This window comes from Polyergus mexicanus, unplaced genomic scaffold (genome assembly GCF_030449975.1).
Source record: "Polyergus mexicanus isolate NDT 795.1 unplaced genomic scaffold, iyPolMexi1.0 SCAF_1, whole genome shotgun sequence".
NCBI classification, from domain to species: Eukaryota; Metazoa; Arthropoda; class Insecta; order Hymenoptera; family Formicidae; genus Polyergus; species Polyergus mexicanus.
This window is the reverse complement of record NW_027223321.1, coordinates 12,212,940-12,224,567: the sequence shown is the minus strand read 5'-3', so window position 1 is coordinate 12,224,567 and position 11,628 is coordinate 12,212,940. Positions and strand designations below refer to the sequence as shown.

The 11,628-nt window shown below is 28.8% G+C and overlaps 3 protein-coding genes across 6 annotated transcripts; 2 read left to right on the top strand and 1 right to left on the bottom strand.

Moving 5' to 3' along the window:
• The first annotated feature begins 217 nt into the window (after positions 1–217).
• LOC138935541 (LETM1 domain-containing protein 1) lies at positions 218–1,926 on the top strand. The gene is made up of 3 exons (XM_070300195.1): positions 218–1,204; positions 1,298–1,447; positions 1,715–1,926. Exons 1-3 carry the CDS (start codon positions 482–484, stop codon positions 1,892–1,894), a joined length of 1,053 nt encoding a protein of 350 aa, XP_070156296.1. The 5' UTR covers positions 218–481; the 3' UTR covers positions 1,895–1,926.
• A 1,324-nt stretch (positions 1,927–3,250) lies between these two features.
• Positions 3,251–7,582, bottom strand: Zc3h3 (zinc finger CCCH domain-containing protein 3). Of its 3 annotated transcripts, XM_070305642.1 has the most exons (8): positions 7,373–7,577; positions 7,076–7,305; positions 5,985–6,894; positions 5,823–5,911; positions 5,541–5,721; positions 4,844–5,002; positions 4,424–4,619; positions 3,251–3,938 (listed from the first exon to the last, which is right to left on the bottom strand). In XM_070305642.1, exons 2-8 carry the CDS (start codon positions 7,137–7,139, stop codon positions 3,522–3,524), a joined length of 2,016 nt encoding a protein of 671 aa, XP_070161743.1. In that variant the 5' UTR covers positions 7,140–7,305; positions 7,373–7,577; the 3' UTR covers positions 3,251–3,521. The 3 variants fall into 3 exon arrangements, with proteins under 3 accessions (XP_070161743.1, XP_070161737.1, XP_070161753.1); XM_070305636.1 differs by having other exon boundaries at positions 7,076–7,577; XM_070305652.1 differs by having other exon boundaries at positions 3,871–4,314; positions 7,076–7,582.
• A 712-nt stretch (positions 7,583–8,294) lies between these two features.
• LOC138938551 (ankyrin repeat domain-containing protein 54) lies at positions 8,295–11,283 on the top strand. Of its 2 annotated transcripts, none has more exons than XM_070305625.1 (4): positions 8,295–8,772; positions 9,091–9,163; positions 9,412–9,634; positions 10,027–11,283. In XM_070305625.1, exons 1-4 carry the CDS (start codon positions 8,536–8,538, stop codon positions 10,460–10,462), a joined length of 969 nt encoding a protein of 322 aa, XP_070161726.1. In that variant the 5' UTR covers positions 8,295–8,535; the 3' UTR covers positions 10,463–11,283. The 2 variants fall into 2 exon arrangements, with proteins under 2 accessions (XP_070161726.1, XP_070161719.1); XM_070305618.1 differs by having other exon boundaries at positions 8,442–8,772; positions 9,094–9,163.
• The last annotated feature ends 345 nt before the right edge of the window (positions 11,284–11,628 follow it).

Here is an 11,628-nt window from a genome sequence, read left to right as displayed (position 1 = left end):
AAAAATTGATATCGAACGAGAACGTTCAAATCTTTGATATTATTAAATAGGTATTATATAAATTATTAAATTGTTAAAAATATTAAATAAATTACTAAATAATTATTATTAAATTAAACAAATATATATATATATATATATATATATATATATATATATAGAGAGAGAGAGAGAGAGAGAGAGAGAGCAGAGTAAAAAAAGTAAATATACTAAAAAAACAGAGTACTTACCAATCAAGAAAGATAACTACGTATTCGATGCGTAAGATTTTTAATCACGATATAATTTAAAATCAAAACAACATTATAATAATAATAAGCAACATAAAACGCAAAGATTATTATTACGAAAAAAAAACAGTTTCAAGAATTTTCCTGAAATAACCGCTAAAAACGAGAAATCCTTTCGGATCAGCTGATACCGGAACCGACTGTAGTGCAGCGCTCATTTAATTTTCTCTAGCGGTGATTCAGTTTCAAAAATGTACAAAATCATATCCAGGATACTTGTACGAGAGAGCATGAATGCATTGGAGCCTTTGAAACGCACTCCGATACAACGGGGCCTCGTGAAAGTGGTGAAGAGAGCCGACGAGCCAGGCAAAATAGCTAACCTGAAAAAGTATTGGTTCGACAAGTACATGAATTACATCAAGAACTATGAGCGCACGCTTGAACAGAAGTTTCCGCGTACGATGCAGGTGTATCGCGTGTTCAGTGTCGGCAGCAAAGACGTATACACGGACGTGAAAAGGTTCGTCTTCGCTATAAAGAAACAAGGGTCGAACGGTATAGATAGCTTGACGCGGGAGGAGCTGCAGCTGATGTACACGATGCCGAGAGACCTGCGAAAACTATCACCGTTGTTCCTGCTGTCGGCTGTTCCGTTTACGAATTACATTATTTTTCCCCTAGCCCTTTATTTTCCGCGCTATCTGTTGACGTCGCACTATTGGACACTGCAGCAGAAATTAGACTTCATGCTGTCCGATCACAAAAACCGGCTCAAGCACAATAGGCCGTTATTTAGATGCATGCAGGCGGAGCTCAAGATCATCAAAGATCAAATGCTCAGGATAAAGTGGCAAGATGTTATAGCCTGTCTGGGAAGTGGTACACATCCAACCACCAAGGATATTATAGCCTGTTCTAAACTTTTCTCAGGTCCACCATATTCCCTTAATTCTCTAAAAAGGAGACACCTGGTAAGCTCATAAGTGGTGCACTCATCACTTCTGAATTCTTGTTTCTCTGAACCTTGTTTTCACATAGATGTTTTCTTCTTTTTTTTTTTTTAGAAAGAATTATTAGCAATACATGGTATGTCTATATGGAGGCCTTTCAAGAGAAAAAGATTGATGGAGAGGGGTATATTAATTTTGCGAATGGATCGTGCTATTGTAAGAGAAGGAGGAGTAAAAGCAATGTCTAATGAAGCAATGCGATGGGTAGATGCCTTTTATTAACTTATGCTTCTAGAATGATGCAAAATATATATACCTAGGGTGAAAGAATATAATTATTTATTTTATTATCTCAAATCGAAGAAGCCATATTGTTATGTTATACATATACTGTTATTATTGTTTCTATTTTTTTATCTTTGGAAATTTACTGTTTGTTCAAGAATATTGTAATTTATAATTTCAATTAAAATCTTTGTTTTAGTACACTATGCAAAAAATTAGTTACTCTATAATTAATTTATTTTTCAGGCTCTATCCTTTAGAGGTGTAAATCCTGCAAATATGTCTGTAGAAAATATGAGAAGCTGGCTTGAGCAATGGTTAACAGTATCAGCGTCTGTCGATAAAAATAATATATCTTTGATATTACATAGCCCAATTTTATTAGCTTATAACCATACAACAAATTGGATCCTTATATATAATTAAAAAAATAAAAAAAGATTTCTTCGTTTTTGCGAGATCTTGGACTATTTATTTTAATATTAATTTTCACAAAAATTTACTTTGAAATTTCTAATTAATTTAGCAATTATTTTTTGTTTAAAAAATATTTTTCGTATATTACTAAACTATTAAAAAGATAATATGTTGCTCTTTCTCTTATGAGTACACAGATAAACATCGTTTTTTGTAAATGCTTTAGTATCTATCTTGTCAATCAATATCTCTTTATATATATATATACACACACACACACACAATTTTTGTGCAATATATCAAACAAATAATTGTATAAATAAATGTAATAAATTATTTTCTATATATAATATATGATAAGAACTTGCTATATTTCTATTTACATTTATAAATTGTTACTTAATATACTGAAGAAAATTTAACATATACATGCAAAAAATAAGAGTGCAAATTTATATTTTTCTACTTCAGTATAAACGGAGTGTAACTTTAATCTTTAGTTTGTTAATATTGTTGTATAATCTACTAAATAACATGTGTTTATGCAAAAAGATAAATTATTTATATATATATTCTGAATTTTTCTATTTATTAAAATATATATTTTTGGGAAATATAAATGTGTTTTCTTTTATATAATATTGTATTTTATTTATATGACAATGTACAAAATCTAACCACCTTGTATATATTAAAATTATACAATACATGTTCATTATTCCATTATTATGTTAGGAGAAAAAGTAAAACTCGATTATTTAAAACTCTAAAAAAGATATATATTATAATAATAATAGAATAACAAATATATTTCCGGTAAAGAATTCATGTATGGTACCATTTATGCAGAATTAAGTTTAGAGTGCCTACCCATTTCATAGCCAACATCAACTCTATTGCAAAAAGTTATTAATCGATAGTCATTTTATTTGTTTGGATCTCAAGACAATGGAGTTGCTAAGTTTTTTGCATTTTTTAAAAATGATCTAGTCAGTCATAAACTAAATATGATCAAACCTCCATCCTATATGTTGAATTTGTTTGTTGCATTATTTTCCCACTATTTCATATGTGTCAAATAATTTAAAGAATTTATATAAAATATATATAAATGTATATAATAAAAAATTTCTTTGTCAAAATTATTATATATGAAATGTTTTTTTTATTATAATTATAATTTATACAATATTACGTACAATATACGATCATATATTACATATATATATATATATATATATATATATATATATATATATATATATATATATATATATAAAATTCGTAATATATATTTTTATATAATATATATCCGAATTAATTTTATAACATGTTTGATATATCACAGCATATCAAATACTTATATATGGACAGTATCATTATATATACAAAGATTTATTTATTTCAGCGCTATTGAATAATTCCATTAAAAAACGATAAAAAATTTAATTTAGTCTTTACAATAATTGTATCATGAAATATCTTTGAGAATATAACGATAGCTAAAAAAGAAAACCTCTAAATATATATACTTTCATTCAAACGTTAATTTAATTCAATAATCGCGATTGTATTAACACGATCGAATTAACTTAAAAAGATTATTTACTCTAAAAATAATGTATATAAATATTAATTAAAATATATCAATAGGGATATAACTGCCTGTAGAAACCCGCTTTTTTTTATTATTAGAATGGCAAGCTGTCTTATCTAATATATGTTCGCTTTCTTTGACTAAAGACTCTTTCATCTCGTTAATTTTAATTTGTTTTGTACGATCAATAATTGGAGTTTTTTTCTTTTTTTCGAGATGTTCAGTAAAACTATTATTTATTTCATAATACCTTAATCTGTTTTCCGTATTTGACATCTCAGAATCATTTTTTGTCGTGAATGTAGTTTTTTGCACATCGCGCATTTTGCTCGAATATTTAGTGCTTTTTTCGGAATCAGAGAAATGCGATTTATGAGGATAAGGACAACACTCACCTTTGCTGCAGTTCCTCGATTTGTTAAATTCAGGACAAAGGTACTCGTGACGCCGTTGGCACTGTAGGAGAACAAATCAGTACTCTTTCTATACTTTACAAAATATTATTATGAGCCGTTATGTCATTCACACATAAGGCCTGTCTGTGTTATGATTAAAATATTATCTTCATCTTATAAATCTTAAATTTAATGTATTTTTTTTCTCCTCTTATGCCAGTGGTCTCAGACTCGTATTTTTACGCAGCCACACGGCAGAAAGTCAACATCACCACATAGAATAGAATGAAAAATCTTCTATATATTGGTACAGCCACACATTTCCTTTGTATCGATGATTGGAATCATCGCTTTTACTTACCTTTAACTTAAAAATCTATGGGCCGTAATGTAACTGACCATCTACAACTCATAAGCCGCGTGTCTGAGATCTCTGTCTTATTAAGGGGAGTTCGTTTATAACAAATTGTTACACATTTATTGTTACATTTATTAAGCAACTAATAGGTTAACAAACAAATGAACTAAAAAAATTAATGTAGTTACCTTAGTTCCTTTAACACAATATCCTTGTAGAAAATCTATGCAGATTGAAGTGTTTGAAGACACTTTAACATGAAGGTAAGGACAATCATCTCTTGTGCAGCAGCCATCGAGGAAGTACTTGCATGTAGGCATCTTTTCAGGTCCAACGTCATGTGATAGAGAACATTTGTCTAAGAAACACTTTCCTTGCAGAAAACTGAAAAATATTCACAATTAATTTTTCTTGTTATATTAATATTTTTATTTTCTTTATCAGAAATCAAAAATTTTAATTTTGTTCCTATTGTAGTATAGTTATGATACAAGATAGAGTTGTAGCCTATGGCCTATAACATGAGCTATCTATATTAAATGTCTAAGTTGCTGACATTAAGAGGATTAATATAATTATATATATAACATTTTTAAATATTTACTTACTTTTTGCAGAGTGACACCTGCTTTTTATCATGTCGTTTGAGACACTTTCCATTTTCATAGTTTGGACAAGATCCAAATCGTTGATAAATTAAACAAGGCTGATTATTTTTGTGCATTTTATTTCGCAAAATTCGTATGCTTCTTTGTTTTGCTTTGTTGCTACAAAAAAATAAACTCTAATAAATTTATACAAATTTGTATAAATTTATATAAACTATTCTATATAATAACTTCCCTCATATAAACTCGATTTTCTCTTTTTTAATCATCTTTTATTTCAAATTAATTATTTCTTTAAACTAAGTCTTTTCTTTCTAAGCTATTTTTTTTATTAAGTTAATTGCTCATATAAAGTCAGTGGAGAACCAAATATTATTTATTTTTAATTATCATTCTAATATAGTTAGACATGTGATCATCTAGCAAATAGCTAAGAGTAGTTTTGGAGAACATAACTTTAAAAACATATTAATTCATATGATGAATAAGATCACAATACGAATTAATTATATTCAAGCTTGTCACAAGATCATGTTAAACTGAGAAAGTGAAGATAAAGCACAACATTTTTATTTAGTTATTAGAATAGGAGTGGAAATTGAGAAAAATTAAAAATAGAGGAAATACTTGACCTTACAATGAGTTTAGGATACATGAAATTAACTGTACAATATTAAATAAATAAATATTACTGTACCTGATACTATTTTTGTATTTAATACTATATTTGGTTTTCAACAACATGTTGATGGTAAATCGTGGTTTACTATTGGTATTTATTCCTGATGTACAATTTAAAGTTTCTTTACTGAATCGTTGTTTCTTGTCATAAATAGCAACGCTAGGTTTATCATTTTTTCCATTAAATGATCGTTTTCCTGAAATTTCATAGAAAATTTTATAATACATACATTTATAAATCAAAAATCTATATATACCTAATACAATAATAAAATGCAAAATAATATGATACACATACGTTTCAATAAAGAATTCTTTCGTATTAATTTATTTTTAGAAGCTTTGTAAATAATACCACCAATAGTAACAAGTTTCTCTGCACCTCCTCTATAATATAAAAACTTTCATGAAATTTTTTATTTTACGATTTATTAGATATGATAGTAAATGTGATACGTACATAACTTTTCTCTTTTCTGAAAGGCCGGTTTTTTTAACTTTTAATACAGTCCTGTCGATCTTATATTTGGTCACTTTAGAATTATTATTAGATTTATTGATACGTAATTTTGATAAATTAGATTTACTTGTAGATTGTAATGGATTATTTGCTAAAGATTTATTTTTTGTTTGCAATACTGTTTTATCAATCTTTTTGCCCGTTAACTCTGCAGATTTTGATAACTTATATCGAGATACTAGAAAAGTTTTTGACATGACTTTTGTAGAACGAGCTACTCTCACAAGCTTTCTGTGTGATAAAAGCACAATACTAGAGTTATTAACCCTCTTTGGAGAAACTTTTTGATTGTCGGTATTTTTCATAGCTTTTAGTCTTGAACAAACAGATCGTTCTGTTGTGATTGATTCTTTAAAAACTGATTCTTTAGATTCTTCAGATTTCTCTTTTGATGATAATTTATTCAGCAATGTTGGATTAACATATATAGCTCTCTTGATATTTGCTGGCTTAGTATTGTTATCCATATTTGCTTTTGTTGTACTGGCATTTATTGTGCTTACATTATTTTGCAGATTCTGATTTGAACTAGCAATATTGTGCATTATTTTTGGATTAATATGTATTAACGATTTAGCATAAATATTTGGATTGATATGTATGGTTGGGTTTTGTAGTTTAAAGTTTGGATTAACATAAACATTTGTGGGAAGTAATTGAGGCTTCGCATGTGTATTTTTGATTGATTTCTCGGATACTGTTTCAGGATTCGAAAAAGAATTATAAACTGGGTTCTTTATATCTGGATGAACTTTAGACTTTACAAATTCAAAAATTCTGTTGGAACAATTAATATTTTGATTGTATTGTGAATTTAGATGTATACTTTGTCCATATTCCTTTATCTGACCTAGAATTATATAAAACGGTTAACCTCATAAATGAGGCTGGAAATAGTGCTTTATCTTAACAATTTAACAGAAATTTGATTAAACATAGCTTGTTATAATATGCTTCGAGGGCGTTTTTATTTAAAACAAGAAAGATATTTTGAAAAACATTTATTTCGATCGAAAAAGTTGCAAACTTACCTTTAGGATAATAAATTTCATTTAATCTCTTGGTTTCTGTAATTGCAGATGATGGGACTCCCATTTTAATAAACAGATCGAAAAGAATGTCTCAAAGTTTGTTTTACTTTCGAATAATTTTAACAAACAAGAATCTTGACTATATTTTCAATAACGATTAAACACAATGGCCATATGTTAAGGAACACAGGCTGCGCTAAAGATGCGTCACGCACCGATTACGACAGAACCTGTAATGGTGAAATTATGCGTATCTTTACGGAACACGTTACAAATTCTATATAAATATCAATCTACAATTTCAGTTAATATCCGTTTTATCCCGCGTTTTATTTCGAGTTAAATGTCTGAAATTTTCGATACATAAATCTCAATCGATGCAGAGATATTCAATGCGAAGATTAGGTTTGTTCGTTCTACTTGCACTTCTTATTCAGATTATTCACTTTCTTTCCGATAGTTGAATATTTTTCTCATTTCAAACGTAAAAATTTTTAAAAATTGCGAGCGAAATGAAAAACCTATTCGCGATGCGTATTGGTTCGTGTTGTTTACGATTTTCAGAAATTTATATATTTAAAAGGGCACAAATTTTTTAGACGTTCAAGAGAGGGAGAGAGATAGCGAAGAATTCAAGTGTAGAAAATGCGAATAACACGAACAGATTTATTACACCCGTATTGATTGGCTGTTATTGCAAGAAATTCTTTATCCGTTCGCCAAGTAACATTTAATCGACCAATCAAGAGACAGAAATCTTATTGGCCGATTAAACGATTCTTTATACTCCACAGGTAAAATTTTCGAACTCACTCCAATTCGTCCCATACCATCTCATGTCAGCATTCATCATATGACATATATAGAGTGTCTGATAATAATCATCCCATCTGTAATGTGCAGATAGAACCGGTTAAACCGAGCAGGAATGTCCTTTACCATTTTCGTAATAATTATTGAGAAATTAATTAAAAAAGATCGATCAATTCACGCGAGTATAAGCCAATTTTTTAAAATTAATTTCTCACTAATTATTGCGAAAATCACAAAAAGATAGAGGATTTTCTTACTCGGTTTAATCCGCTGTACCTGCGGATATTACGAATGGGGCGATTATTATTAGACACCTTATGCATGAAATATCCATGCGCACAATGAAATTTTCATTACGCGCATGCGAGGTCACGTGTGAAGGATGAAGTGGGAGAACTGTGCCAAACTGCGTACATATAGTAATAACATATGTACTAATACAGTACGATATTTTGATTATTAGTAGTTTATATACACATATTTCGGCGTGGAGTATTTACACGGATGGAAATCGAAAAGGAATAATATTTATATCTGAACATCACCTATATAACTGTAATAGTATACTCTCTCTGGAAAAGAGGCTCTCACGAACGAAAGCATTGTGTTACGAAGGAGAGAGTTCACGTTGCTTGGATTTATTTAACATGACGTCGGTTGACTCGGGAGTAGAAACCGGGAACGACTCGAATGACAGTTCGAGCGTTCAGCACGAGAGCCAACAACAGCATGTCGCTGCCAGCCAGGTCACTAGCAACAGTATCATTTTCGCCGATTACGGTGTCAGTCACTTCACAGCTGCTTACAAACGGAAGATCTTGAAGGACAATACTCTGTTGCAAGATGACAGACTGCTGTCGGATATAGAAATCGGCAAAGCTAAGGTAAACAGCTGTTTGTGAACATGAAATACGAAATGACGGAACTGACTTTCTTTTTTGCTAATGCCAGAATAATTATTTCTTTATTCAAATGCAAATTAAAATTTGATAGATAAGAGCGTTCAGGAAAAAAATCCTACAATCACGATTATATAGATATTAAGATCTCTTTTCACTTTTTTGCTACATGCTGCACTGCTTTAATATTGTACATGATCTTTAATTAGCTTTAATTACTGCAAATAAATGATTTACAATATATAATTAAGTATAGTAAGCAATTATAAATATGGAAATAAAAAAGTATTAATATTATTTTAGCAGGAAATGAAAACATCAGGAACATGCGGAATATATGATGGAAATGGAACTGATGCGGAATTATTGAAAAATAGTAAGTGTTCTTACAATTTTAATCAGATTGTTTTAGAGAGAAAAATATTTTCTTGCAGTAATATACGTTTATTTGAAAAAAAGCATTTTTTTGTATCCATTTTATATATATTTCTGTGTACTCTTCTTCATATACAATTATCTTTTTGTTTTAGTTAAAATAAAGATTAATTTATATATAATTCCTTGATAAAAAATGTATTGAAAACGTTTATATTAAATTTAAATGTAATAATAATTTTAATCCAGGATCTGTTTATCGTGCTAAGATGAAATCACGTACTTGGTACAAAAGTTCGACCAACAGTTTGAAAGATTGGCAATATTGGCATGTTTATCATATTGGACGAAAGATGCGACTGGCTGCTACTGTAAATAATACCATGTTGATGAGCTCGCTCTTACAGACTGGCGTATTGCCTAACAGTCCTGATAGTGATGGGCGAACACCACTTCATCATGCAGCTTGCAGGTAATTTGTATATTTAAGTGATCGCAATAATCATTTTTCTATATATCTTTAAAGCTATTCCTTAGCTGCATCCTAGTTTGTAAAAAATTTAAGCAGAATTTAATATAAATTTAATTTAAACTTTGACATAGCTTCTCAGGCTTATATCTTTTGCAAAAGACACATATTTACTATAGAATGAAATCAGAATATAAAAAGAAGTTAAATTTCAAATATTTTAGAATTGTATTAAGATGCTTTCATAGAGTATGCTTTTTGTTATCAATTAGGCTAAGAACAAAGTTTTTTGTGAGACTATCTGAATCTATTCGTAAAGTTGCTAATATATATTTTGTAATATAAAATTAACTTACTATTATGACATACATCAGGATTTATTTTTTCTGTCATAGGGGTTATACAAAGATGGTTCAATTATTGTTGGAAAATGGTGCGGATCCGAATCAGCGTGATTGTATAGGCAATACTCCGTTGCATTTAGCAGCAGTTACCAGCAAAATATCGGTAGTAACGCTACTTTTAACAGCTGGTACTAATGTTCTTGCATTAGATAAATATGGCTACAATCCGTTGCAATTAGCGAAAGCGAAATTGAGAATGTTACGACGAAATTATAGTAATAAGGATATGGATAAAGTCAAGCAGGAGATGCACGATATAGTTAACATGTTATTGGCGTATTTGCTAAAGCAAAAAAATATGCAAGAACAGGTAGAAACATTGAGCAATTTCTGCTCGCGTCTCTCTTTATCCAGCACCTCGGATCAAGTTCAGGATGATGTAAAAGATTTATTGGCCAATATAGATTCTCTTAGTATAACTGGTTAATTACTCCTGGTAGAATATGATACTATAATGTTATACACAAACTGTTCATAAATTGAGTCAAAGCTCTCCTAACATTTTTGATAAGAATATGTAATTTTTGGAAGTTTATATCTGTGTGCATGTGTATATTATGTGTATATATATAATTCTCAAAAGAATGTTAAACATAATTCTTCCTAATTGGTTCATGCTATTTATAGGTTTTTTTTTCTTCTACAAGTATGCTTAATATGCTAAAATGTTATTCTTATAAAAAATGAACAGAAATCGTGATGTTCATGCAATACACATAATAAATAGATCACATATTAAAACGATATGAAGAATAGAACTATAGAATATATGTAAGACTATATTGTTTATATAAGACAGGTAGCTGGCCAAATTCTACTGTAATAAATTTTTAAAAGATACGATTATCTAGAATCACATGCTAGCACATTTACTTAGATTCAACATAATTAAAGACTGAATATTTCATCTTTTACTAATTTTTTTTTATTAATTTAATTTATGGAATTATTTCGAGACAAGAAATTTTTTTATAATAAAATTTAATGTGAAAACTAGAAACTGTATAGGATTGTTCTGCTTGAATAAATATCAGTTAATTGATTTATATGGTTATGGCCCATGAACATGTGTATTTAGTCAGGAGTGATGTGAATATAAAATATTCATTATTGAAATAAAATCTTACTGGAGAGAATAAGAAAATAATAAACTGTTTCCCATTAATGTGTCTCTCGTATTTTATCATCACAAACTTGTAAGTAGTTTTCATAATAACTCTATAAACACTGTATATAATCCACTTAATTATAATTTCATTACATGTAAAAAATAAAATAAATTTTTCTCTATATTAAAATTTCATATTCTTTGTATTCATATATAAAGCTGTAAATAATTCTCTCCCTGATGTTTTAATTATAGCTTATAAATATTTAGAAAAACAAACAATTTTATGAAATTTTTAATTGTTACATCTCTGAAATATTTTGATAGCAGTATCTCACAAATATATAGAATAAGATGAGAGAGAAATAATTATATATATATATAGTAAACAAAATAAAAAACTATTTTCAATATAGTTGTTTTTAAAATATATACATACAAATCAATTCTTTCCCAAGAAGAAACTCGCAGATCCACAAGGGCCT

What these genes read in the sequence shown, in the direction of transcription:
- LOC138935541 (XM_070300195.1), top strand. Translation starts at nt 482, where the DNA reads ATGTACAAAATCATATCCAGGATACTTGTACGAGAGAGCATGAATGCA. An exon ending in CTCTAAAAAGGAGACACCTG is followed by an intron (nt 1,205 to 1,297) that starts GTAAGCTCATAA and finishes TTTTTTTTTTAG; the next exon opens with AAAGAATTATTAGCAATACA. An exon ending in CTAATGAAGCAATGCGATGG is followed by an intron (nt 1,448 to 1,714) that starts GTAGATGCCTTT and finishes TTTATTTTTCAG; the next exon opens with GCTCTATCCTTTAGAGGTGT.
- Zc3h3 (XM_070305636.1), bottom strand. Translation starts at nt 7,139, where the DNA reads ATGGGAGTCCCATCATCTGCAATTACAGAAACCAAGAGATTAAATGAA. An exon ending in TCAGAAAAGAGAAAAGTTAT is followed by an intron (nt 5,912 to 5,984) that starts GTACGTATCACA and finishes TTTATATTATAG; the next exon opens with AGGAGGTGCAGAGAAACTTG. An exon ending in AAATACAAAAATAGTATCAG is followed by an intron (nt 5,003 to 5,540) that starts GTACAGTAATAT and finishes ATTTTTTTGTAG; the next exon opens with CAACAAAGCAAAACAAAGAA.
- LOC138938551 (XM_070305625.1), top strand. Translation starts at nt 8,536, where the DNA reads ATGACGTCGGTTGACTCGGGAGTAGAAACCGGGAACGACTCGAATGAC. An exon ending in TAGAAATCGGCAAAGCTAAG is followed by an intron (nt 8,773 to 9,090) that starts GTAAACAGCTGT and finishes ATATTATTTTAG; the next exon opens with CAGGAAATGAAAACATCAGG. An exon ending in TGCGGAATTATTGAAAAATA is followed by an intron (nt 9,164 to 9,411) that starts GTAAGTGTTCTT and finishes ATTTTAATCCAG; the next exon opens with GATCTGTTTATCGTGCTAAG.